Raw genomic sequence first — 26,256 nt, 5'->3', positions numbered from 1 at the left:
CTCAGGACATCCTGTAAGCCCGGGTACCTGCCCAAGAACCGCTGCACAACCAAGTTAAGGACGTGAGCCAAACAGGGCACATGGGTCATTTGTCCCTGTCGGAGGGCAGAGAGGAGGTTGGTGCCATTGTCGCAAACCACCATTCCTGCCTTAAGTTGGCGTGGCGTCAACCACCTCTGAACCTGCCCCTGCAGAGCTGACAGAACCTCTGCCCCAGTGTGGCTCCTGTCCCCCAAGCACACCAGCTCAAGCACCGCATGGCATCTTTTGGCCTGCGTACTTGCGTAGCCCCTTGAACGCCTACGGAGCACCGCTGGTTCCGAGGAAGAGGCCATGGAGGAAGAAGAAGAGGAGGGGGTGGAGGAGAGAGGTGTGTCACAATCAGCATTTTGGAGGCGTGGTGGCGGAACAACCTCCAACACTACTGCACCTTGTCCTGCATCCTTCCCAGCTGCCAGCAGAGTCACCCAATGCGCCGTGAAACTTAGGTAACGTCCCTGTCCATGCCTGCTGGACCATGAGTCAGCGGTAATATGCACCTTACCGCTGTCCGCCCTGTCCAGCGAGGCATGGACATTGCCTTCCACATGCCGGTAGAGAGCCGGAATCGCCTTCCGTGAGAAAAAGTGGCATTTGGGTACCTGCCACTGAGGAACCGCACATTCCACAAACTCACGGAAGGGGGCAGAGTCTACCAACTGAAAAGGCAGCAGTTGAAGTGCTAGCAATTTTGACAAGCTAGCATTCAACCGCTGGGCATGTGGATGGCTGGGAGCAAACTTCTTTCGGCGGTGCAGCAGCTGGGGCAGGGAAATTTGCCTGGTACAATCTGACGTCGGTGTACCAAAAGCAGATTGCCCACAAGTACTTGGCTGTGACACACCTAATTCTACACCTTCATTCCTCTCATTGCAGGTCTCAGAGAGGACTGAAGGTCTAGTGGGGTTGGAAATCTCAGCTGATGAGGAGCAAGGAGAGATCCTCTTTGTTCTTTGGTGTGGGTCTTTTAGATACGCTTGCCAACGAACTGCATGGCAGGTCAACATATGTCTGGTCAAGCATGTGGTACCCAAGCGGGAGATGTTTTGGCCACGCGAGATACGCTTGAGACATATGTTGCAAATAGCAGCGGTGCGATCTGATGCACTCGTCTCAAAAAAGGCCCACACCAAAGAACTTTTTGAATAACGCGCAGAGACTGCAGCGCCCTGCACATGTGGAGCTTTGGGGTGTGATGCAGTCAATGTGCTGCCCTTAGGCTGGCCCCTGGAGGGCATCCTGCCTCGTTGGTGATGTGCCGCCGCCTCCTCCTCCTCCTCCTCCTCCTCTCTCCTATCAGGCACCCACGTTGAGTCAGTGACCTCATCATCCCCTCCCTCCTCATCACTGGAGCAAACCTGGCAGTATGCTGCAGCAGGGGGAGCATGACTGCCAGATTGCTGTCCTTCTTGGGCACCCCCTCTGTCCGTGCTCATGTTACTGCCTTCATCGAGCTCAGTATCGTCATCAGAGCCTTCCAAACGCTGGGCATCCTCCTGGAGCATGTACCCAACACTGTGGTCAAACAGTTCGAGGGAATCCTCATGAGGACATGGTGGAGCTAGGGAAGGAGTCACTGATGACATTGAGCTGAGGGAAGAGGCCGCTGCTTTGCCAGACAAAGCACCCTGGGCATGGGTGAGAGAGGATGAGGAGGATGAGGACGGCTTGGTCATCCACTCGACCAAGTCTTCCGCATGTTGCGGCTCAACACGGCCAGCTGCCGAAAAAAAGGCCAAGCGTGTCCCATGGCCACGTGCTGATGAGGATGCACCGTCTCCACGACCAGCACTAGACACAGAGCCTGCTTGCCCTCTCTTATTGGCTTGTGACTGTCTGCCTCTCCTTCTTGGCCTTCCAGACATACTATGGCCTGTAGCTGCACTAAGCTGGGATAGAACACCTGTAATTTTCTTCAGGTAGCTTTATATACTGTAACCAGACAAGCCTGCCTGTCAGTAGGAAGATAACAGGAACGGATCTAGCTGAACACTGTGAGCAGGACGCACTGTACTAAATGTAAATAGTCTAGCTGCCTGACCGTGGTACTAATAGGATCAAATAGAACACCTGTAATTTTCTTCAGGTAGCTTTATATACTGTAACCAGACAAGCCTGCCTGTCAGTAGGAAGATAACAGGAACGGATCTAGCTGTACACTGTGAGCAGGACGCACTGTACTAAATGTAAATAGTCTAGCTGCCTGACCGTGGTACTAATAGGATCAAATAGAACACCTGTAATTTTCTTCAGGTAGCTTTATATACTGTAACCAGACAAGCCTGCCTGTCAGTAGGAAGATAACAGGAACGGATCTAGCTGAACACTGTGAGCAGGACGCACTGTACTAAATGTAAATAGTCTAGCTGCCTGACCGTGGTACTAATAGGATCAAATAGAACACCTGTAATTTTCTTCAGGTAGCTTTATATACTGTAACCAGACAAGCCTGCCTGTTAGTAGGAAGATAACAGGAACGGATCTAGCTGAACACTGTGAGCAGGACGCACTGCACTAAATGTAAATAGTCTAGAAGATAACAGGAACGGATCTAGCTGAACACTGTGAGCAGGACGCACTGCACTAAATGTAAATAGTCTAGAAGATAACAGGAACGGATCTGGCTGAACACTGTGAGCAGGACGCACTGCACTAAATGTAAATAGTCTAGAAGATAACAGGAACGGATCTAGCTGAACACTGTGAGCAGGACGCACTGCACTAAATGTAAATAGTCTAGAAGATAACAGGAACGGATCTAGCTGAACACTGTGAGCAGGACGCACTGCACTAAATGTAAATAGCAGGAACGGATCTAGCTGAACACTGTGAGCAGGACGCACTGCACTAAATGTAAATAGTCTAGAAGATAACAGGAACGGATCTAGCTGAACACTGTGAGCAGGACGCACTGCACTAAATGTAAATAGTCTAGAAGATAACAGGAACGGATCTAGCTGAACACTGTGAGCAGGACGCACTGCACTAAATGTAAATAGTCTAGAAGATAACAGGAACGGATCTAGCTGAACACTGTGAGCAGGACGCACTGCACTAAATGTAAATAGCAGGAACGGCTCTAGCTGAACACTGTGAGCAGGACGCACTGCACTAAATGTAAATAGCAGGAACGGATCTAGCTGAACACTGTGAGCAGGATGCACTGCACTAAATGTAAATAACAGGAACGGATCTAGCTGAACACTGTGAGCAGGACGCACTGCACTAAATGTAAATAGTCTAGAAGATAACAGGAACGGATCTAGCTGAACACTGTGAGCAGGACGCACTGCACTAAATGTAAATAGCAGGAACGGATCTAGCTGAACACTGTGAGCAGGACGCACTGCACTAAATGTAAATAGCAGGAACGGATCTAGCTGAACACTGTGAGCAGGACGCACTGCACTAAATGTAAATAGCAGGAACGGATCTAGCTGAACACTGTGAGCAGGACGCACTGCACTAAATGTAAATAACAGAAACGGATCTAGCTGAACACTGTGAGCAGGACGCACTGCACTAAATGTAAATAGCAGGAACGGATCTAGCTGAACACTGTGAGCAGGACGCACTGCACTAAATGTAAATAGCAGGAACGGATCTAGCTGAACACTGTGAGCAGGACGCACTGCACTAAATGTAAATTGCAGGAACGGATCTAGCTGAACACTGTGAGCAGGACGCACTGCACTAAATGTAAATAGTCTAGAAGATAACAGGAACGGATCTAGCTGAACACTGTGAGCAGGACGCACTGCACTAAATGTAAATAGCAGGAACGGATCTAGCTGAACACTGTGAGCAGGACGCACTGCATTAAATGTAAATAGTCTAGATAGAAGATAACAGGAACGGATCTAGCTAAACTGAATACAGTGTATATATATATATGCAACACCTGGGATGCATATATATACACAATACACTGTAAGTGCAGCTAACTGACTGACTGTTCTGCCTAATCTATCTAACTCAAATCAAATGACACTGTCTCTCTCTCTCTCTATCTCTCAGCACACCGGAACACACACTACACAGGGCCGCCGTGCAGGCGGCCTTATATAGTGTGGGGTGTGTACTAAATCCCCTAAGCCATAATTGGCCAAAGCCACCCTGGCTTTGGCCAATTACAGCTCTCTCTACTGACGGCGCTGTGATTGGCCAAGCATGCGGGTCATAGTGCATGCTTGGCCAATCATCAGCCAGCAATGCACTGCGATGCCGCAGTGAATTATGGGCCGTGACGCGCCACACGAATTTAGCGCGAACGGCCCATATCGTTCGCAATTCGGCGAACGGGCGAACAGCCGATGTTCGAGTCGAACATGGGTTCGACTCGAATACGAAGCTCATCCCTAGTGCTCAACAGTATCAATTCTGTGAACTGATGGCCCGCAACCGGCATTTCCTTGCAGAGGACACTATAATTTCAAAATATCAAAATAACCAGCCAGAGATAGTGTTTAGGAGATCACGGTCTATCAGGGACAGTCTGGTCCACAGTCAGTATTTACCTCCAGCCCCCCTGGAAGGAGCAGTGGGGGAATCTGAAACTTACTGATGTGGATGCTGCAATCAATGTCCATGAATTAGGGAGGGGTAATATGTGCCCATTGCCCAGAGGTGGCTATTTAAAATCTAAGTCATATGGGGACTGTCAAATTATAGGAGTGGTGTATATGGCAACATGTACATGCGGATCTTTCTATATCGGAAAAGCTAAACAGACATTTGCTAAACCTATACAGGACCACCTTTATTATCTTGATGTAGGTCTTCTGTATGCAAACTGCAGTGAGCAGGCAAATAGGGAGTATGGTAGAAAGGGCAAATTCCACTGGAATCTGAATTGTGATGTCTGCATGCAGTGTCCATCTGTTGTATGTTACTGACATAAAGTCATGGGTCATTAATGTTTATGGCCATGTAACCTCTAGTTTGTTACTTTGGCTTGATTTTTGTCTGATTTCTTTAAACTGGATGAAATTCAAGCCATGGGTGGCTCTGATAACACCACCCAACTAGACAAACTTAGTTTGAAAAATCAAAGGATCTGGGCAAAAAAAAGGCAGCCAAGCAGAGATTCCAGACTGTTCAGGTATTCTGAAAGCTGTGGGTTAGAATATGTCTATTGCTGTATTTGGGCAAAGATATCACCACTATTCCTGCCCCTTTCTTAAATTGCCAATGGCAGATTAAGGATTTGTCAATTGGTGAGTGGCCATCATTGCGTTAGAGTAATCAGGTTTTTTTCTTTCGGTGTGTCGGCAGGTGTGGGGCTTCATGATAGACGTGGATCTGCATTGTCAGATGACTTGGGTTTTGCTGCGGATTTGTTTTCTCTTCTTTGGGTAATAGCTCTACTTGTTTGCTGTCAATAAAGTCCATGTCTGATTTTTGGCAAGGATATTATGACTGAATCTCATGGGTTTTTTAGTTCTCCACCAAAGAAAATGGTCAGCTTTGGAGGAAAAGTGACAGAAGTCCTGTCCAAGTATTCACAGGGAAATACTCAAGCCTTTGAACTTCTGAAGCACCAGTTGTCAGATTCGGAGATTAAGGATGTCAAGATTATAAATTGGCTTCATGAATTACAGATTTCAGTTAAAAATCTGACCATCGTCTATGAGCAGCTTGTCAGCATTGTACTGCTTATGTGGAGTGGTGACCTATGACTATTAGAGTAACACTCTGTGATGTCTATCTGGTGAGTCATACAGGATTGGGGAGAGAGTGTATCACACTGAAGTCACAAGTGGTGTCATCATTTGGTGCAAGAGTATTTATTATTAAACTTTTTTTTTAATTGTTTGTATTTCTTTTAGTTTCTGTTCTACACATTTATTTTTTGCACTGTGCACATTTACACAGTGTGGACTTTATATATTTTATTTTTTTGTATGAGTATTTTATTTTTAGTATTTAGCTTTGCTAATTGAACATTAAGTTGTTTGGTTGCACATAATACAATAAATAAAAATAACAAATGTCCAAGTGAGTAACAAATCAGAACTTATATTTAGTGTTTCGTAAGTTCTGATTTGGGACTCACTTGGACATTTGTTATTTGTGTTTATTGTTATTTTTTGTATAGATGTAAGTGCAAGTGCGGTTTTGTTTGTCTGCTGTACACTTTGTTAAGGCATTTATTCACTGATATTTACAATTTTATTATATAAGTGCTGGTGTTATTTATAATTTTTAGCTGGCAGAAATGCACAGAACCCTTTGTCTATACAGCTTTACGTTAAATCATGGACAAACCATACAACTGTGATTGTATGATAATAAGCATCGATCAGCCATAACTTTATGACTACGCACAGGTTACGTAAATAGCATTGATTATCTTTTACAAAAGCATCTGAAAGTCAGCAGGATATATTAGACAGCAAGTACTGTAAACATGTTGACCATGAAGTTGAAAGCAGAAAAAAATGGGCATCACAGTTCATTGTGTATGGGACTGCATAGCAGCAGACCGGTCAGGGTGCTTATACTGACCTGTGTCTACAGCTAAAAGTACCTAAAATGGACACGTGAGTATCAGAACTAGAACACAGAGAAATGGAAGAAGATGGCCTGGTCTCATAAATCATGTTTTCACTTACATCAAGTGGAGGGTCGGGTGCGTTGCTTACCTGGAGGAAATATGACACAAGGATGCCGTATGGGAAAAAGGCAAGCTGGCAGAGACAGTGTAATGCTTTTGGACTTGTACCACCTACCTAAACATTGTTGGTGACCAAGTACACCCCTTCATGGAAATGGTATTGTATATGTGGCAGTTTGCACCTTGCCACACTACAAAATTGTTTCAAGATTGGTTTGGGGAACAGAACAACAAATTTGAAATTTTGACTTGGCCTCCAAATTCTTCAGATATCAATCCAATCAAGCATCTGTGAGATGTGCTAGAAAAACAAGTTTGATAAATGGAGTCCCCATCTCACAACTTATGGGATTAAAGGATCTACCACTGATGGCTTGGTGTAATATAACACAGCATACCTTCAGAGGTCTAAGTGGAGTCCATGCCTCAACATGTTTGGGCAGTTTTGGAGACAAAAAAGGCTTTTTTGGCCACAAAATTGGGGACCTACTCAATACTAGGTAGGTAGGCATAAAGTTATAACTGAGCTGTGTATGCTTTGATGATATTCAGATCAACAGTGCAGGAAAAACAAAAGGAAACGATGACTCATTTTTGTGATATTTACTTTTGGGAAAGTATTGCCACCTAGGTAATAGCTCTGTGTTTTTACAATATAATAAAATGTCTTCATTTAGCAAATACAGAATTGCTTTGTTTGAAGACACTAATGACAGAAAAAAAAATACTGGCAAGCAAGAAATCTTAATGGGAATGTGAATGTAATCTGTTCTTACTATTGTTCTTACTGTAATTTCAAAAAGAAATCTTCATAAATATGACTGGTTGTTTATGGGTATAAATGTTCCAAACTATATTCCTTCCTGTCGGTTGCTAACCACAATGTTAGTTTAGCCGCACATGCTCGTTACTTGTGTTTGAATTATTAACTAGTGTAACTCAGGATATGCAAATGAGACTCTTACAGCTGCTGCCTGATAAATATAGAGAAGGATCAGTGATGCACCCAGTGCCACAGGCTGCTGGTGGATTGTGAGGACCCGGATCTTCTGCTACTATGGTAAGTTTTGCACTTTTCACATTACACTTTATAACAAGCTCAACAGGTAAACAGTGTTCACACTATAACCAACAGGTCACAAAAATAGCAGGTAATTATATATTTTTGTAAATTTACATAACACAAGCAACAGTTTTATTTAAAAGATGTTAATTAGAAGATCTTTTCTAACTTACAGGTGGCTGCAATATATTTCCTTATTATATCCATTTATTATAACTACCTGTTTACCACTTTTTAGTATTAAGTGGGATTTAAGGGAAAATAATGAACAAATCTAAATGCAGCATTTAGCCTGGTGGTACATACAATATTCATGCAAGACCTTTGTGAATTAGAGTTTAGTTGGTTTCCTAGAATTTGACATTTCACTTGAATGTAATCAATAATCTTCCAATGTAATATTCAGGCGATTTCAGTAAATGTAGGCTGTGTTCAACGAATTAAAGGCTTACTTTGTGTTCAGAGAGTTATTTAAAGTTTACTGACAACATTGATTAGGATAATTACAATAACATATAGGTTGGGTAGAGTTGAAAGGAATTAAATTAAATAAAGGCTATCATAAATTATAATTGAAATTTTTGTCCTGCTAAATTTTTCGCAGTTATAGAATGTGCACTTTGCTTAGAGCTTTACCTTTTTTTTCTGAATTAACACAACCAGTGTAAATATGGTTGGAACACAGAGAATGCATATTGACACACAAAAGATTTTGACAGCATGTTCTATCAGAGAGATTTACTGTAGGGAAAGAAAAAAGGTTTTAGATGATCACTGCAATGTCTAAGGGCCACCACATATGTTAGACTCTTACCATAGGTTTAAGCACAGAAATATTGTTTACATATGTTCATGTGCACTCTGTCAGCTCAAATAGAGAGAAATGGGCGATTAATCTACTCTCTATAGTGGGGAGTCCATGCATGAGAGTTCAAATGCAGCAAGCGGTGTGTGGATGGCCACAGATGGGCTGACTCTAGATGGCTGCCGGCTCATAACAAGCTAGAAGGGGCTCTGTAGACAGTAAAAAACAAAGAAGAGAGCAGCACCATCTAAGTGCAGCGTGATAAAAACATTTTAATATAGGACAGATGATTTTAAACTCACAAGCTTGTAAAGATTACAACGCATGTGAAATTGTATAGGAAATTCATCCGCTCCTGGGGGAAGGCGGTCAGCTCGCAGGTGGAGAGGCAGCTGATGTTCCCGGCTGCGCTGGTGGCTCCCAGCGCTTCCTGGTTCTCTGATTCGGCTCAGGGGCAGCTGGACATGTCACTTCCAGATGGTGAGATTGTGGGGAGGAGCACGCGTTCAGAGTATGCGTGCTCCTACATCAGCAAAAATCATGCTGATGAAGGAGCATGCATACTCCGTGCTGCTCTCTTCTTCTCTCAATCTCCAAACAATCAAACTCACATCTACCAAATCTATGTAATATGAGGACATATTTAAACTATCCAATCAATCTGTGTCTGATTATTCTGTCCAATTAGATTGTAACATGTCATGAGCACAAAGCTGGCCATAGATGGATTGAAACTTGGCCAGATCAGCAGGGACTGGACGGAATTTCAATCCATGTATGGCTGTTCCCGTTCTTGAGAAGTTGCTCTAATGAGTGACTTCTCACAATCGGGGTTGTGGTTAAAATTTTGTTTGAACAGAAAAGCAGCAAGTCAGCTGCAGGCTGATAAGTGTATTCTGACAGCAGGGGAGTACACGCTGTCAGAATACAATAACACATTGGGGAGGATTCCCTAGTTTTTGTCTAGCCCTTATATGATCATGACCACAACTGCATGTGCATCTTTACTGAAATAATGTGGCTAATCTGCATGTAACTAGTGATTTCATATTAATATTATGATTTCAATATGAAAATATTAATGTGTGTGGAGTAAAAAACGTGAAATTGCTTAAAGTGATTCTATGGTCAGTCTATAAACATTTAGGTATTTACAAAGTTCAATAAACTGTTTTTATAGTTTTGGATATAGTGGGGAAGAATACAAATCCCTGTCAGGTTTTTACTGCTATCTAGGGCTCTGTTCTGTTGGCTGTAACTAAGGATGAGCTCAGACGTGTTTGCAACTCCACGTACCCGCGCCCGCCAGGAAGTTGGCACTCCACAGCGCTAATCACAGGCAGTGAAACATTTCCCGATACACGGCTGCACAGATCGGGAAATGTCTCACTACCTGTGATTAGCACTGCGGAGTGTCAGCTTCCTGGCAGGCGCGGGCACGTCGAGTTGCGAACGTGCCTGAGCTCATCCTTAGCCATAACTGAGGGAAAATCTGCAACAGCAACACAGACAGAAATAAAAATGCATTTTTTTTGAAGCATGAGGAAAGGCAAGAATACAGCTTTTTCACCATGTGATGTGACTGTGATGGCAAAAGTCTTTCCAAGGCTCGGTTCACATATATGCGAATTGGATGCGCTTGTGTGAACTGGCTTTCAATGGAGCATGTTCACACATGTCTGGGGCAGCCACGGCCGTTTCTGAAAAGGGTCCTGTGCAAATTTGGGTTCAGTTTAGGTGCCAATTCAAGTGAAAATTTGCACCTGGATTGCACCTGAACAAAACTGCACTGGACACCGGACTGCAAACCGTAGCTGGACATGTGTGAACCTAGCCTAACAGAGTCTCAGATTGAAAAAAATGGCTCATAAAAAGCTACTTAAGTTAGTATTTGTATTATGTCCTAAGTGAAGAAAAGCATTTACTCTTTATCAGCACAATACTAGGAATTCTTGCTAATTCCTTTGCTATTATTTGGCCCTGAAGAATTGCTTTTTCATTCATACAGCTCAATGTCTCCCAGCAATGCTTCCTCAAACTTTTGTTCAGGGAGCAAGCACTGCTCATACCATGCAAAGTCAATTGATTTACGGCATCAAGTCCCATGATTCCTTGTGGCTGGCTCTTTTGCATATGCATGCCTGTTTAGCATTTAGCTTCTGTTGGTTGCTTCTGTGTTGCTGTCCTGACCAGGAGCACACATGAGGGTGTCTCCAGGGAGCCCCAAATGGCAATGGAGCTACCCCCCTGAGCATACATTAATGGGATAGAGTTTTGTCCTGCAAAGAGATGCTAGAAATATAAAGGGAGCACCAACAACACAAGTGATTAGGATATACATTCAAAAAATCATACATTTTTTATAAAAAGGGTTTCATAACACTTCAAAAATCACAAAATTAGCTTTAAAACAAGCCCTCACTAACCTCTGTAGATGAAGGTACTGTGGATCAAGTCAACCTCAAAGTTTACAGCAGAAGCATAGAGGTTATTCAAGTCTTTCTCTCAACAGCTCAGTATCCCTGGTCCCTCCAACAATGTTTTTATTGCACAGATTTAAAAACATTCTATATAATAAATATATGGACATCTGTAAATTTTGGTTTAAATTGAATTTAAACATTATTGGTATAAGCAGCTGTATCCCAAAAACTGTTTGAAAGTTTAAATAGAATAAATATAGACAACTGTCCTTAGAATGGCATCTATAATGAACGCATTTATCACTTAAGTACTGGAGGAATTTGCCCCCTTAATCACCAGGCCATTTTTTGTGATGCGGCACTGTGTCGCTTTAACTGACAATTGCATGGTCGTGCAATGTTGTGCCCAAACAAAATTGACGTCCTTTTTTTCCCACAAATAGAGCTTTCTTTTGGTGGTATTTGATCACCTCTGCGTTTTTGTTTTTTTTTGCGCTATAAACAAAAAAGTCTGACACTTTTAAAAAAAAAAACAATATTTTTTACTTTTTGCTATAATAAATATCCCCCCCCAAAAAAGTAAAAAAACACATTTCTTCATCAGTTTATACCGATATGTATTCTTCTACATATTTTTGGTAAAATAAAATCGCAATAAATGTATATTGATTGGTTTGCGTAAAAGTTATAGCGTCTACCAGGGCTTTTTTTCTCCGAGAATAGGTGCAGGAACTCCCCCCGTCTGAGTCACCTCTTGTCTCTGCCCCCTACCCACCTCTGACCACCGTCCCTTGATTCCACCCTCTACCCACCTACCAGCACTGCCCCTTTTAGAGAATACAGAACCAAGTATCGTTTTGTGGTGCTAAATCATTTGTATGGAACATGTTGAGGATAAAAAGAAAAGCAGTAAAATAGATCCCCTGCAGTCAGCAACAATAGAATCCCAGCAATAGATCCCCACACAATAATATACTCCCCCAGCAACAATGGACTCCACCCCAACAACAACAGATTCCCTGCAGCAACAGTGAACTACCCACAACAAAAGATCACACCCAGTAACAAAATATCCACCCAAGCAACATTAGACCCCCCAGCAGCAACACCAGATCCCCCAGCAGCCAACATCAACAGATCCTCCAGCAGCCAGTAAAAATAGACCTCTCCCTCAACAGTAGATCCCTTCCAGCAACATAAGATCCCCCAGCAACAATAGATTCCCCATAAGCAACAATAGACCCTCATACAAAATTAGATCCCCACCAGTGACAATAGATTCCCCCAGCAACCAACATCAATAGACCCTTCAGCACACCCCATACTATTACATACATTCAGTGCTGGAGGTGCCGGAACTGCGTCCCCCCGCGTTCCCACTGAAAAAAAGCCCTGGCATCTACAAAATAGGGGATAGATTTATGCCATTTTTATTATAATTTTTTTTTTACTAGTAATGGCGATGATCTGCAATTTTTTTCTGCGATCAGGACTGCGACATTGCGGCGGACAGATCAGACACTTTTGACACTTTTTTGGGACCATTGACATTTATACAGTGATCAGTGCTAAAAATAGCCACTGATTACTGTATAAATGTCACTGGCAGGGAAGGGGTTAACACTAGGGGGCAATCAAGGGGTTAAGTGTTCCCTAGGGAGGTGTTTCTAACTGTGGGGGCAGTGTAGTGACTGGAGGAGGAGAGAGATTGCTGTTCTTAATCACTAGGAACAGCAGATCTGTCTATCCTCCCCTCACAGAATGGGGATCTGTCTGTTTATTTTGACAGATCCCTGTTCTGTCTCTCTCAGGAGCGATCGCGGGTGGCCAGTGGACATCGCAGCCGCCAGCCAGATGCGATGGCTCCGGCATTGCGCGCAGGCTTGCGCGCGCCCCCCTGGTGGTCTTAAAGCGGCTGACGTACAATGACAGCAATTCGCCCAGGAGAGCCAACCTGCCCCAGTACAACTGTGGTGGCTGGACCTTAACTGGGTAATTAAATCAAAAATTAAGAAAATAACAAAAAGTGGGACTTTGTATGAGGAAGGGGGCCGTACAGATCCCATCCTCCATCCCATATAAGTATGTATGAAGGGGTTGAGGGGCATTAAAGAAATGAATTTAGAAAATGGTTTATTAATTGGGTAATTTCTTAGAACATAGGTTGGGGGTATACAGTTCGGTACATAAATTGTATATCAATACCTCAAATTACATATCACATATAGATGCATTGTCCAACCACAGTTTAAAACAGTATTTTACAAGTACATGGGTCACATGATAGTGTGATTAATTGCATTGCAGGGAATACTCATAAAAGTAGCTTGCGCATTAAAGCACCATTAGAAATATTAGTAAAGATGAGATAAGTAGGAAAAATAATCTAAAAACATACATAATGACTCTGTTAGGAAATATATGTCAGTATTTTACAGTTGCACGGGTCACTTCAGAGCGTGATTAATTGCAGTGTAAATGATACTGGAAAACAAAAATGGATGCATTAAAGCATCACTTGGGAAAAAAGGAAAAAATATACTTGGTGAAGAGAAACGGCCGTGGTAGATTCATGAATGCACTGTTGTAACGGTAGTTGTTAGCTCTACGCGTTTCGGGACCTTAAAGTCGCTCGTCAGGAACAAAACCGTGTTAGTTATCTGGAAAGATGAAAAATAGGAACATGGGTGGTTATTTGAAAAAATGCGTGGGCAAATGCAGAAAAATGTGAAAACCCCTACACATTTCCATACATTTGTCCCACAAACTTACACGAGCTTGACCGCGCATGGGAGAAATCATTGCCGCACAAGACAATCCGGCCAAAGATGCCACTCCCCGGAGCTGAGGGGGCCCAACCCGGCAGCGCAGACAGCAGCGGCATTAGCCCCAAGTGGTGACGGGAAGGAGGTGAATAGGAGGTATAGTGCATGGGAGAAGTGAATGGCCCCAGGCGGGGGAACCTGCTGGAGAGAAACAGCCAGTGAATGAAGTACACTGGAATGGAAAAAGAATATGGGGGAATGTGCAGTGATGGAGAGTGAGAGATGATGGAGATCATAGTGAGGAAACAAAAAGAAGTGAAGAAAGGAAAGAAAAGGAGAGGGAAGATGGGCAATGGGAAGAGAGGAGAAAAGAGAGAAGGGGGAGAAAAAGGGGGGAAAGGCAAATGAGGATAAATGAAGTGAAAAAAGAGAGAAGAAATAGCACGCTGCACAGTGAAATTGGACAAGAGAGCCATAGAAAGTGGTGTGAGGAAAAAAACTAAGCTAAGCTTGATTTCTCCCATGCGCGGTCACGCACATGTAAGTTTGTGGGACAAATGTATGGATATGTGTAGGGGTTTTCACATTTTCTGCATTTGCCCAAGCATTTTTTCAAATAACCACCCATGTTCCTATTTTTCATCTTTCCAGATAACTAACACAGTTTTGCTCCTGACGAGCGACTTTAAGGTCCCGAAACGCGTAGAGCTAACAACTACCGTTACAACAGTGCATTCATGAATCTACCACGGCCATTTCTCTTCACCAAGTATATTTTTTCCTTTTTTTCCTTTTTTCCCAAGTGATGCTTTAATGCATCCATTTTTGTTTTCCAGTATCATTTACATGATAAAAATGTGAAAACCCCTACACATATCCATACATTTGATCCACAAACTTACATGAGCGTGACCGCGCATGGGAGAAATCAAGCTTAGCTTAATTTTTTTCCTCACACCACTTTCTATGGCTCTCTTGTCCAATTTCACTGTGCAGCGTGCTATTTCTTTTCTCTTTTTTCACTTCATTTATCCTCATTTGCTTTTCCCCCCTTTTTCTCCCCCTTCTCTCTTTTCTCCTCTCTTCCCATTGCCCATCTTCCCTCTCCTTTTCTTTCCTTTCTTCACTTCTTTTTGTTTCCTCACTATGATCTCCATCATCTCTCACTCTCCATCACTGCACATTCCCCCATATTCTTTTTCCATTCCAGTGTACTTCATTCACTGGCTGTTTCTCTCCAGCAGGTTCCCCCGCCTGGGGCCATTCACTTCTCCCATGCACTATACCTCCTATTCACCTCCTTCCCGTCACCACTTGGGGCTATTGCCGCTGCTGTCTGCGCTGCCGGGTCGGGCCCCCTCAGCTCCGGGGAGTGGCATCTTTGGCCGGATTGTCTTGTGCGGCAATGATTTCTCCCATGCGCGGTCACGCTCGTGTAAGTTTGTGGGACAAATGTATGGATATGTGTAGGGGTTTTCACATTTTCTGCATTTGCCCACGCATTTTTTCAAATAACCACCCATGTTCCTATTTTTCATCTTTCCAGATAACTAACACGGTTTTGCTCCTGACGAGCGACTTTAAGGTCCCGAAACGCGTAGAGCTAACAACTACCGTTACAACAGTGCATTCATGAATCTACCACGGCCGTTTCTCTTCACCAAGTATTTTTTCCCAAGTGATGCTTTAATGCATCCATTTTTGTTTTCCAGTATCATTTACACTGCAATTAATCACGCTCTGAAGTGACCCGTGCAACTGTAAAATACTGACATATATTTCCTAACAGAGTCATTATGTATGTTTTTAGATTATTTTTCCTACTTATCTCATCTTTACTAATATTTCTAATGGCGCTTTAATGCGCAAGCTACTTTTATGAGTATTCCCTGCAATGCAATTAATCAGGTTATCATGTGACCCGTGTACTTGTAAAATACTGTTTTAAACTGTGGTTGGACAATGCATCTATATGTGATATGTAATTTGAGGTATTGATATACAATTTATGTACCGAACTGTATACCCCCAACCTATGTTCTAAGAAATGACCCAATTAATAAACCATTTTCTAAATTCATTTCTTTAATGCATCTGTGTGCTTCACTCAACCCCTTCATACAGGGTAATTAAATCACTTCTTCAGGATCCATGCCTGCTGCCAATTGTATTAGATGGTCCATTCCACTACCCAATGATTCCATATAAAAGAGAAGTTCTATCAAAGCCAAAATATGTATTATTATATAGAATATGACACCCTCTTGTGTCTTAGAATGCCTTCCTACCCTCCTGTACACTTAGAGGGTCAGATCAATGTTCAGAGTTAACATCTTTGTATCTTCCTGGATCACCTCCAGCTTGTCCAATTGACTTTGAATGAGCATAAGACCACTAATGAGGGTTTCATAGCATTTTCCTTTCCCGCAAGCTAGGCTAAACATCTCCTATTTTAGCTTTCAGTTCCTAAGAACAAGTTTAGATGAGAGCGTTGCATAATGTTGTAGAGTTAGATTGGCTCACACTGGCACTTTCATTGTCAGCATGGTTTCTCAGGAAATGCAGGAAATTGCAGTAAGTAAAGTGAAACAAAATTACTGTGAGATAACTAAATATAAAATTACTGTAAGTAATCTAAATTTGAGGAAATTAAATAAACACCATATTGGGAATTGTTTAAGGCATACACAACTGAAGGGAGCTTTTGCCTGGGGTTAGACTTTAACACCTAACATATAGCACACACATTTTAGAACCTGTGCCCTATGCTGAATATAATGTAGTCAGAACAGTTATTTCACATATCCCTAATATTTTTAAAGCATATCTAAACCCCAAAACAAAATTTTATTATCTTGAATCTTACCAGTCCTTAGATGTGGTGGCTGCATTTCTTTTCTTTTGTTTTTATTTTTTTAACAGTTCATCTCATCACTATGATACATAGGTTTACCTATTTAAAGCGATCCTGTCACAAATGAAATACAAAGGGCCCTTTCACACTGCAGCACATCTATTTTCACACTGCGGCGCTCCTAAAATGCATTAGCAGCGCATAGGCAGCCCATAAATGGGGAATAGCAGTGAAAAGCTCGTTGATAAGGATGGCTCCTTAGCAACCGGCAATTGATTGTTTGTTATGTACACCAGCAGGTGGATCTTAAGGAGCCAGAACCCACTGGTATCCTTAACAAGGGGGTATCTACACATACAGTGACCCTCTATGCCTCCATTGTGGTCACCAAGCTCCTCTGTGCTTGAGTGGTCCAGCCGGAAGTGTAAAAACAGAGCAGAGCCCACCGTCTTTTGCCCTGTATTTACACAGGACACTGCAGAGGACCCATGAAATGTGAGTGGGACAGAAAAGAACTGTGAACTACACTGAATGTGTGGGGAGAAGGGGAGGGGACCAAACCTTGAACTGTAAGCCCAGAGCAGCTTGGATGGCATGTGAGGGGAGGAGAGCAAGCATCAAACCAAATGAAACATTGAGCAGATCATGGTGGTATGGGGGCATATGTGTAGCTATATAACCAGCATCTTTTTTTTTTTTAAAGTGTCAGGTGACCACAAAAACACACCAAAAACACATATAAAAGGGGAAATGGAGGTCATTAGCTCACTATTGAATAACCAATACACCATGATAGAGACGTGCCTAATGGTGCAGCGTCTCTTAGTTTGCAGACTCACCAAAGTCTTGTGTGGTTTCCATAAGTCTAGTGTGGTCTTATGCCCTGTACACACAATAGGATTTTCCGACAACATATGTTCAATGGGAGCTTGTTGTCGGAAATTCCGACCATGTGTAGGCTCCATCGGACATTTTCCATCAGAATTTCCAACAAACAAAATTTGAGATCTGGATCTCAAATTTCCCGACAACAAAATCGCTTGTCGGATATTCCAATCATGTGTACACAATTCCGACGCACAAAATTCCACGCATGCTCAGAATCAAGCAGAAGAGCCGCACTGGATATTGAACTTTTTTCTCGGCTCGTCATACGTGTTGTACGTCACCGCGTTCTTGATGTTTCAGAATTTCCGACATCATTCGTGTGACTGTGTGTATGCAAGACAAGTTTGAACCAACATCCGTCAGAAATAAATCCAGGGTTTTGTTGTCAGAAAATCCTATCGTGTGTACAGGGCATAAGTGTGGTTTCCGTAAGCTACTGTATTTATTGGCGTATAACACTCACTTTTTCATCATGAAAATCGGGTACAAATAGTGCGTGCGTGTTATACGCCAATACTTCAATTTTAGCTGCCTCGGAGGGGACAGGGAGGGGTGCGGGGCGAATGCCGTCAGATTACATACAGTGAGAATCTCCTGTTTACTTGGCGGCCTCTGTAATAATAAGTCTCGTCTCCTGGGCCGCCATTGGACCACTGTTCTGTCTATCATAGGAGATTCTCACTGTATGTAATCTGTCGGCGCTCGTCCCGCCCCCCTCCCTGTCCCCTCTGGGCTGCAGATGGGCATCAATCAGGCTGCACTGATGGCAATGGGGAGGCTGCTGCATTGATGGCAATGGTGAGGCTGCTGCATTGATGGCAATGGCGAGGCTGCTGCATTGATTGCAATGGCGAGGCTGCTGCATTGATTGCAATGGTGAGGCTGCTGCATTGATGGCACTTGTGAGGCTGCAGATGGGCATTGATCAGGCTGCATTGATGGCAATGGTGAGGCTGCAGATGGGCACTGACCCTTATTTTGCTTCAAAGTTCCTTATTTAAAATTTAAGTTTTTTTTCTGAAAATTCCCTCTTAAAATGAATGTGCGTGTTATACGCCTGTGCGTGTTATATGCCGATAAATACGGTATATCTTAAACATAAGAAAAAAGCAGAGTTAAGAAAATCCTCTAAAAGGAGCTACAGGCAGAGCAAGCTGCTTGAAAAAGGTATACATTTATTGCACAGAGAAAATTAATTGTACAGGTTACACACACTAGATACCCATCACCAACACCCTGGCTCATTTAAAAAATAAAGGCGACCTTGTTTAAATAAAAATAGCTACGTCACATATAGTGCATATGTACATCAAATATCCACTATCCACTTTTTTATCCATCAATGAGGACAAAAAAATGAACTGAAATGAGTTTAGCAAATGGCTGCAATATAACAAAGAGTGAAAAATTTTAGGGGGTCTGAATACTTTCCGTCCCCACTGTATACACAGGAGTGAGGGGGGCTAAAATATATACAGGTGTGAGGGGGCTGACATATATACAGGTGTGAGGGGGACTGACAATATCTCACAAATGTGAGTACACCCCACATATTTTTGTAAATATTTTATTATATCTTTTCATGTGACAACACTGAAGAAATGACACTTTGCTACAATGTAAAGTAGTGAGTGTACAGCTTGTATAACAGTGTAAATTTGCTGTCCCCTCAAAATAACTCAACACAGCCATTGATGTCTAAACCGCTGGCAACAAAAGTAAGTACACCCCTAAGTGAAAATGTCCAAATTAGGCCCAATTAGCCATTTTCCCTCCCCGAAGTCATGTAACTCGTTAGTGTTCAAGGTCTCAGGTGTGAATTTGTGTGTTATCGCTCTCACTCTCTCATACTGGTCACTGTAAGTTCAGCAAGGTACCTCATGGCAAAGAACTCTCTAAGGATCTGAAAAAAAAGAATTGTTGCTCTACATAAAGATGGCATGGGCTATAAGAAGATTGCCAAGACCCTGAAACTAAGCTGCAGTATGGTGGTCAAGACCATACAGTGGTTTAACAGGACAGGTTCCACTCAGAACAGGCCTCACCATGGTCAACCAAAAAAGTTGAGTGCATGTGCTCAGCGTCATGTCCATAGGTTGTCTTTGGGAAATAGATGTATGAGTGCTGCCAGCATTGCAGAGGTTGAAGGGGTGGGGGGTCAGCCTATCAGTGCTCAGGCCATACACCGCTCACTGCATTAAATTGGTCTGCATGGCTGTCGTCCCCGAAAGAAGCCTCTTCTAAAGATGATGCACAAGAAAGCCTGCAAACAGTTTTCTGAAGACAAGCAGACTAAGGACATGGATTACTGGAACCATGTCCTGTGGTCTGATGAGACCAAGATAACCTTATTTGGTTTAGATGGTGTCAAGAGTGTGTGGTGGCAACCAGTTGAGGAGTACAAAGACAAGTGTGTCTTGCCTACAGTCAAGCATGGTGGTGGGAGTGTCATGGTCTGGGGCTGCATGGGTGCTGCTGGCACTAGGGAGCTCCAGTTCATTGAGGGAACCATGAATGCCAACATGCAGTGGCGTATCTAAGGTATGGCAGCCATGGCAAGTGCCATGGGCGCCATGGGGGGAAGGGGCGGCAAAAAGCCGCCCTCTGCATGAAAAAAAAACCCCACCTGTCCTCCCAGACTAATATAGCCACCGGCGCCGTGGTCAGCCTGCAGGATTGCGGTGCTGGTGTTCTATCAGATGGCTGTCGGGCTCGGTTTAGGCTGAGGGAGGCTCTGTCAGCAGGGAGGGGTGGGGCAGGGAGCTCCACTGACGCTCTGACCCTGCCCTGCCCTGCCTCGCCCCATGTACTCTGTATGTGCTCAGAGCACTGGCATTGCCTCTCCTGGACCACGAATATTCCCGCCCCCTACCCCTGCAAGCCCCGCCCCTACCACCGCAAGCCCCACCCCCACCGCGGAAAGCTCCGCCTCCGGACCTCTGAGAGGTGAGCCCGGCTGGTCAGGTAGGTCTTTCTACCTATAGACTCAGTGTTACTAAACCCTCCCTGACAATGTTCTTTATCCCCCGTATAGCTGTGCATTGCTGAAAGCGTAGATTTTTAAACTGGCTACTTGGTCATCTGCTGTAGTATGTCGCATTCGCAGTCTGGTCATCTGCTGTAGTCGCATTCGCAGTCTGGTCATCTGCTGTAGTCGCATTCGCAGTCTGGTCATCTGCTGTAGTCGCATTCTGGTCATCTCCTGTAGTCACATTCGCAGTCTGGTCATTTGCTGTAGTAAGTCACATTCGCAATCTGGTCATCTGCTGTAGTCGCATTCGCAGTCTGGTCATCTGCTGTAGTCGCATTCGCAGTCTGATCATCTGCTGTAGTCGCATTCGCAGTCTGGTCATCTCTTGTAGTATGTCGCATTCGCAGTCTGGTCATCTGCTGTAGTCACATTCGCAGTCTGGTCATCTGCTGTAGTCGCATTCGCAGTCTGGTCATCTTCTGTAGTCACATTCGCAGTCTGGTCATCTGCTGTAGTCACATTCGCAATCTGGTCATCTGCTGTAGTCGCATTCGCAGTCTGGTCATCTGCTGTAGTCGCATTCGCAGTCTGGTCATCTGCTGTAGTCGCATTCGCAGTCTGGTCATCTGCTGTAGTCGCATTCGCAGTCTGGTCATCTGCTGTAGTCACATTCGCAGTATGGTCATCTCTTGTAGTATGTCGCATTCGCAGTCTGGTCATCTGCTGTAGTCACATTCGCAGTCTGGTCATCTGCTGTAGTATGTCGCATTCGCAGTCTGGTCATCTCTTGTAGTCGCATTCGCAGTCTGGTCATCTCCTGTAGTATGTCGCATTCGCAGTCTGGTCATCTGCTGTAGTATGTCACATTCGCAATCTGGTCATCTGCTGTAGTCGCATTCGCAGTCTGGTCATCTGCTGTAGTCACATTCTGGTCATCTCCTGTAGTCACATTCGCAGTCTGGTCATCTCTTGTAGTCGCATTCGCAGTCTGGTCATCTCCTGTAGTATGTCGCATTCGCAGTCTGGTCATCTGCTGTAGTCGCATTCACAGTCTCTGGTCATCTCCTGTAGTATGTCGTATTCGCAGTCTGGTCATCTCCTGTAGTACTTCGCATTCGCAGTCTGGTCATCTGCTGTAGTCGCATTCGCAGTCTGGTCATCTTCTGTAGTCGCATTCGCAGTCTGGTCATCTGCTGTAGTATGTCACATTCGCAATCTGGTCATCTGCTGTAGTCACATTCGCAGTCTGGTCATCTCCTGTAGTATGTCGCATTCGCAGTCTGGTCATCTGCTGTAGTATGTCGCATTCGCAGTCTGGTCATCTGCTGTAGTATGTCGCATTCGCAGTCTGGTCATCTGCTGTAGTATGTCACATTCGCAATCTGGTCATCTGCTGTAGTCACATTCGCAGTCTGGTCATCTCTTGTAGTATGTCGCATTCGCAGTCTGGTCATCTGCTGTAGTCACATTCGCAGTCTGGTCATCTGCTGTAGTATGTCGCATTTGCAGTCTGGTCATCTCTTGTAGTCGCATTCGCCTTCTGGTCATCTCCTGTAGTATGTCGCATTCGCAGTCTGGTCATCTGCTGTAGTATGTCACATTCGCAATCTGGTCATCTGCTGTAGTCGCATTCGCAGTCTGGTCATCTGCTGTAGTCGCATTCGCAGTCTGGTCATCTGCTGTAGTCGCATTCTGGTCATCTCCTGTAGTCACATTCGCAGTCTGGTCATCTCTTGTAGTCGCATTCGCAGTCTGGTCATCTCCTGTAGTATATCGCATTCGCAGTCTGGTCATCTGCTGTAGTCACATTCGCAGTCTCTGTTCATCTCCTGTAGTATGTCGCATTCGCAGTCTGGTCATCTCCTGTAGTACGTTGCATTCGCAGTCTGGTCATCTGCTGTAGTCGCATTCGCAGTCTGGTCATCTTCTGTAGTCGCATTCGCAGTCTGGTCATCTGCTGTGGTCGCATTCGCATTCTGGTCATCTGCTGTAGTCGCATTCGCAGTCTGGTCATCTGCTGTAGTCGCATTCGCATTCTGGTCATCTCCTGTAGTATGTCGCATTCACATTCTGGTCATCTCCTGTAGTATGTCGCATTCGCATTCTGGTCATCTCCTGTAGTATGTCGCATTCGCATTCTGGTCATCTCCTGTAGTATGTCGCATTCGCAGACTGGTCATCTCCTGTAGTATGTCGAATTTGCAGTCTGGTCATTTCCTGTAGTATGTCGCATTTGCATTCTGGTCATCTCCTGTAGTATGTCACATTCACAGTCTGGTCATCTCCTGTATTCGCAGTCTGGTCATCAGCTGTAGTCACATTCGCAGTCTGGTCATCTGCTGTAGTCACATTCGCAGTCTATTTAAAAGTAGTACCTGCTGTTGCACAAATCACTTTATTACACTTTTATTTCTGATATTTATGGCTATGCATATTAATGTAATCCATATTGAGCACCATATTTGATTGGCTGCTTGTGCTTGGCATATACACACAATCAAATAGTGCTCAATATGGATTAAATAAATAGATATCATAAAGTTTAATAAAGTGATTTGTGCAACAAGCTCCTTAAACATTCTACATTCAGTGAAAGTTCATGCAGAGCAAACTTTGCAGTACACTAACTTTCACTGAATGCAGAATGTTTAATGACCAGGGGCAAACTGATCCATTGGGCAGTTTATGTAGTACTAATTTGTTAATAGAAGGATTAAAGAGCTTGACTTGTAGTTTTGTTAGCTGTTTTTTTTTTTTTTTTGTTGTTTTTTTTTTGACAGGGGCGCAGTTTCAGTGCTTGCCATAGGCGCCATTTTCACTAGATACGCCTCTGCCAACATGTACTGTGACATACTGAAGCAGAGCATGATCCCCTCTCTTCAGAGACTGGGCCACAGGGCATTATTCCAACATGATAACGACCCCAAACACACCTCCAAGATGACCACTGCCTTGCTAAAGAAGCTGAGGGTAAATGTGATGGACTGGCCAAGCATGTCTCCAGACCTAAACCCTATTGAGCATCTGTGGGACAACCTCAAAAGGTGGAGGAGTGTAAGGTCTCTAACATCCACCAACTTCGTGATGTCGTCATGGAGGAGTGGAAGAGGACTCCAGTGGCAACCCGTGAAATAAATAAATGTAAATAAATCAGCGCGTGTATGCGAGAATTACTAAGCAGCTATACACCAGGGTCAAACAATCAAATCCCTTAGTTTAAATGCATAAAAGAAGGTGCAGCGCTAAAATAAAAAATATAAAAATAAAATAACACTTCCAGGGACAAGATGCGGAGATGTCAATAAAACTAAACATATAGTCCTTCAATATAACATAACATGTAGTCCTTTGATTCATGAATGAGATAAAGCAATGATAATGTCCAAGTTATTCAGTGAGGTTCCACCACACGTGACAGCATGCCAGTAAAGTGATTAATGAGTGTGCCCAACACCGATACACTGAATGGCCTCTCACCTGATGACCAGGACCCTTTAATTACAGAGGGTCAATAAAGCATTCCCATACGGGTCACACAACAGGAGATCCAATTTCAGATGTTTAAGATTCAGTCAGGTGACACTGGACTGTGGGTGAAGATGGCTCTCACATGGCATATGCAATATAAAAAAGGACAAAATAGTGCTCTCTGCATAGTCCGATTTTATTTATAAAAGGTAAAAGTTGCACTTACATGAATGGCACTTCACAAGTGCCAGGACGAAAACAGCAGGAAATACAATGAAGGATGCCGCCGTGTAAAGACACGGAGTGGAGCATGCGCGGTAGCAGCGGGTGACGTCACGCCATTACATTCTGGACGCGTTGCGTCCCAGTGTGCGGGACTTCTTCAGCAGATGACGAGACTACCTGGGCACCCACGCTATAAAGAGGTAAGTTGCCATAGCGACGGTAAACACTCAATAGGAGAAGAGAATCCGGAAGTGTCCCCTTACACAGCAAACGGGGCAAACGGAAACCAATCTCTGTGTGCTTATCGCTGATAATTCAACCACATAGACAAAATGCAGTGAATAGATGGCAAAAATAAAATCAGAAACATGGGCAATTTAATATAAAAATCCCTTATTCAATCTACATATTAAAACATAAGAAATATGTATAAAAAAATATAAAAGTATATCATTTTCAAAAACGATAATTTCTTTAAAATTCATGTATCCATTCGACAATAAATAATATCAGAACAATTATCGTATACGTCAACCGCTGTCACCGACTGCTCCAGTACAGAAAAAATATATATAAAAAAAAAAATATGAACAATAAAACTCAATAAGTTACATGTTCAAAAATTATTATAGATCAGAAATAAAACAGTTAGTATCGAACTCTATATTTAACCCTTCAGGGCACATTACTCTTGTCTCATATATCCAATAGGATTCTCTTTTGCTTAATTGTCTAATGAAATTACCCCCCCTCCAGTGCTTAGTAACCCTTTCAATTCCCCAGAATTTTAAACCCTTCGGATTCTGTTGATGAAAGGCCTTAAAATGTCTGGACACATTGTGGGTCTTCAGGCCTTTCTTAATATTGTTGACATGTTCAGCCAGTCTAACATGTAGAGGTCTTGAAGTTCTGCCCACATACTGGAGTCCACAACTGCACTCCAGCATGTAGACAACTCCAACCGTATCGCACGTGATTAATTGTCTGATCTCATACTCCTGGTTAGTGGCTGAAGGCAAACATTTTTTCCGTTTTTTGATATTCCCTTTGGCATGCTTGCAGGGAACACATCTACCACAAGCATAAAAGCCTCCCAAAAAAGAAAAAAGCTTATCCGATGTGGGGACTGGCGGGTTAAGAACTCCAGGAGCTAAACTGTCCCTTAATGTAGGGGCTTTCTTATAAATAAATTGGGGCCTATCAGGTAGTACAAGACCTAAAACTTTATCCTGCTTTAATATTGCCCAGTTTTTTGGATAATTCTCTCAAACTTACGACATTGGATGTTATAATCCAACACCATTTTGAAATTGTGATTGTCACTGGTAGGAACCTTAGAGGAACCAGCAATAAGTTCTTTTCTATCCAGTGACATGACTTTAGACACCTCCTCATCAAGGATGGACCTATCATAGCCCTTTTGTTCAAACCTGGAGGAGAGGACCTGAGATTGATTCACAAAATCATCTATGGTGGTGCAATTATGGCGCAACCTGATATATTGACCCCTGGGGATGTTACACAGCCAAGAGCTGTGATGACAACTCCCCAGGGGAATATAAGAGTTGCGATCTGTTGGTTTAAAGTAATTAGTGAGAATAAACTGATCATGCTTAATACTGATGGATAGGTCTAAAAACACAACCTTTTCGGAACTAATGGTCCATGTTAGAGATATGTTCTTCGTATTATTATTAAGTGATTCAATGAAATCATCCAATCTAGATCTTTCACCATTCCAAATAAGAATAAGATCATCAATGAATCTCCTGTAGCATACTAACTCAGGGGGGCGATGAAGGAATATTGTCTCATCCTCCCAGTGGTCCATGAAAATATTAGCCACACTGGGAGCGAAGCGAGCCCCCATAGCAACACCCCTGGTCTGTAAATAAAATTCTCTATTGTACCAAAAATAGTTCCTTGTAAGACAAAAATCTAGACAACTCAAAAGAAGCTCCTGATGCCCACCAGATAGAGAAGATGAGGCCAGAGCCATTCTACTGAAGCCATAGCATCCTGATGGCCAATGATGGTGTACAGGGAACTTACATCTGCTGTAACTAAAAAAGTAGAAGGGGAACATTTCAAAGTGTCTAGAATTTGGATGATGTGTTTGGTGTCCTTCAAAAATGCTGG

General features: G+C 43.3%; 1 protein-coding gene across 1 annotated transcript in view; it reads left to right on the top strand.

Moving 5' to 3' along the window:
* Positions 1-7,588: 7,588 nt before the first annotated feature.
* Positions 7,589-26,256, top strand: part of SUCNR1 (succinate receptor 1) — a 53,642-nt gene continuing 34,974 nt past the window's right edge. Inside the window, exon 1 of the mRNA XM_073626047.1 lies at positions 7,589-7,715. Within this exon, the coding sequence (XP_073482148.1) occupies positions 7,713-7,715 (3 nt within the window). The 5' untranslated portion in view covers positions 7,589-7,712. The remainder of the gene's footprint in view (positions 7,716-26,256) is intronic.

The sequence above is a fragment of the Aquarana catesbeiana genome, linkage group LG04 (genome assembly GCF_042186555.1).
Source record: "Aquarana catesbeiana isolate 2022-GZ linkage group LG04, ASM4218655v1, whole genome shotgun sequence".
NCBI classification, from domain to species: Eukaryota; Metazoa; Chordata; class Amphibia; order Anura; family Ranidae; genus Aquarana; species Aquarana catesbeiana.
This window is presented reverse-complemented; position numbering and strand designations above follow the sequence as displayed.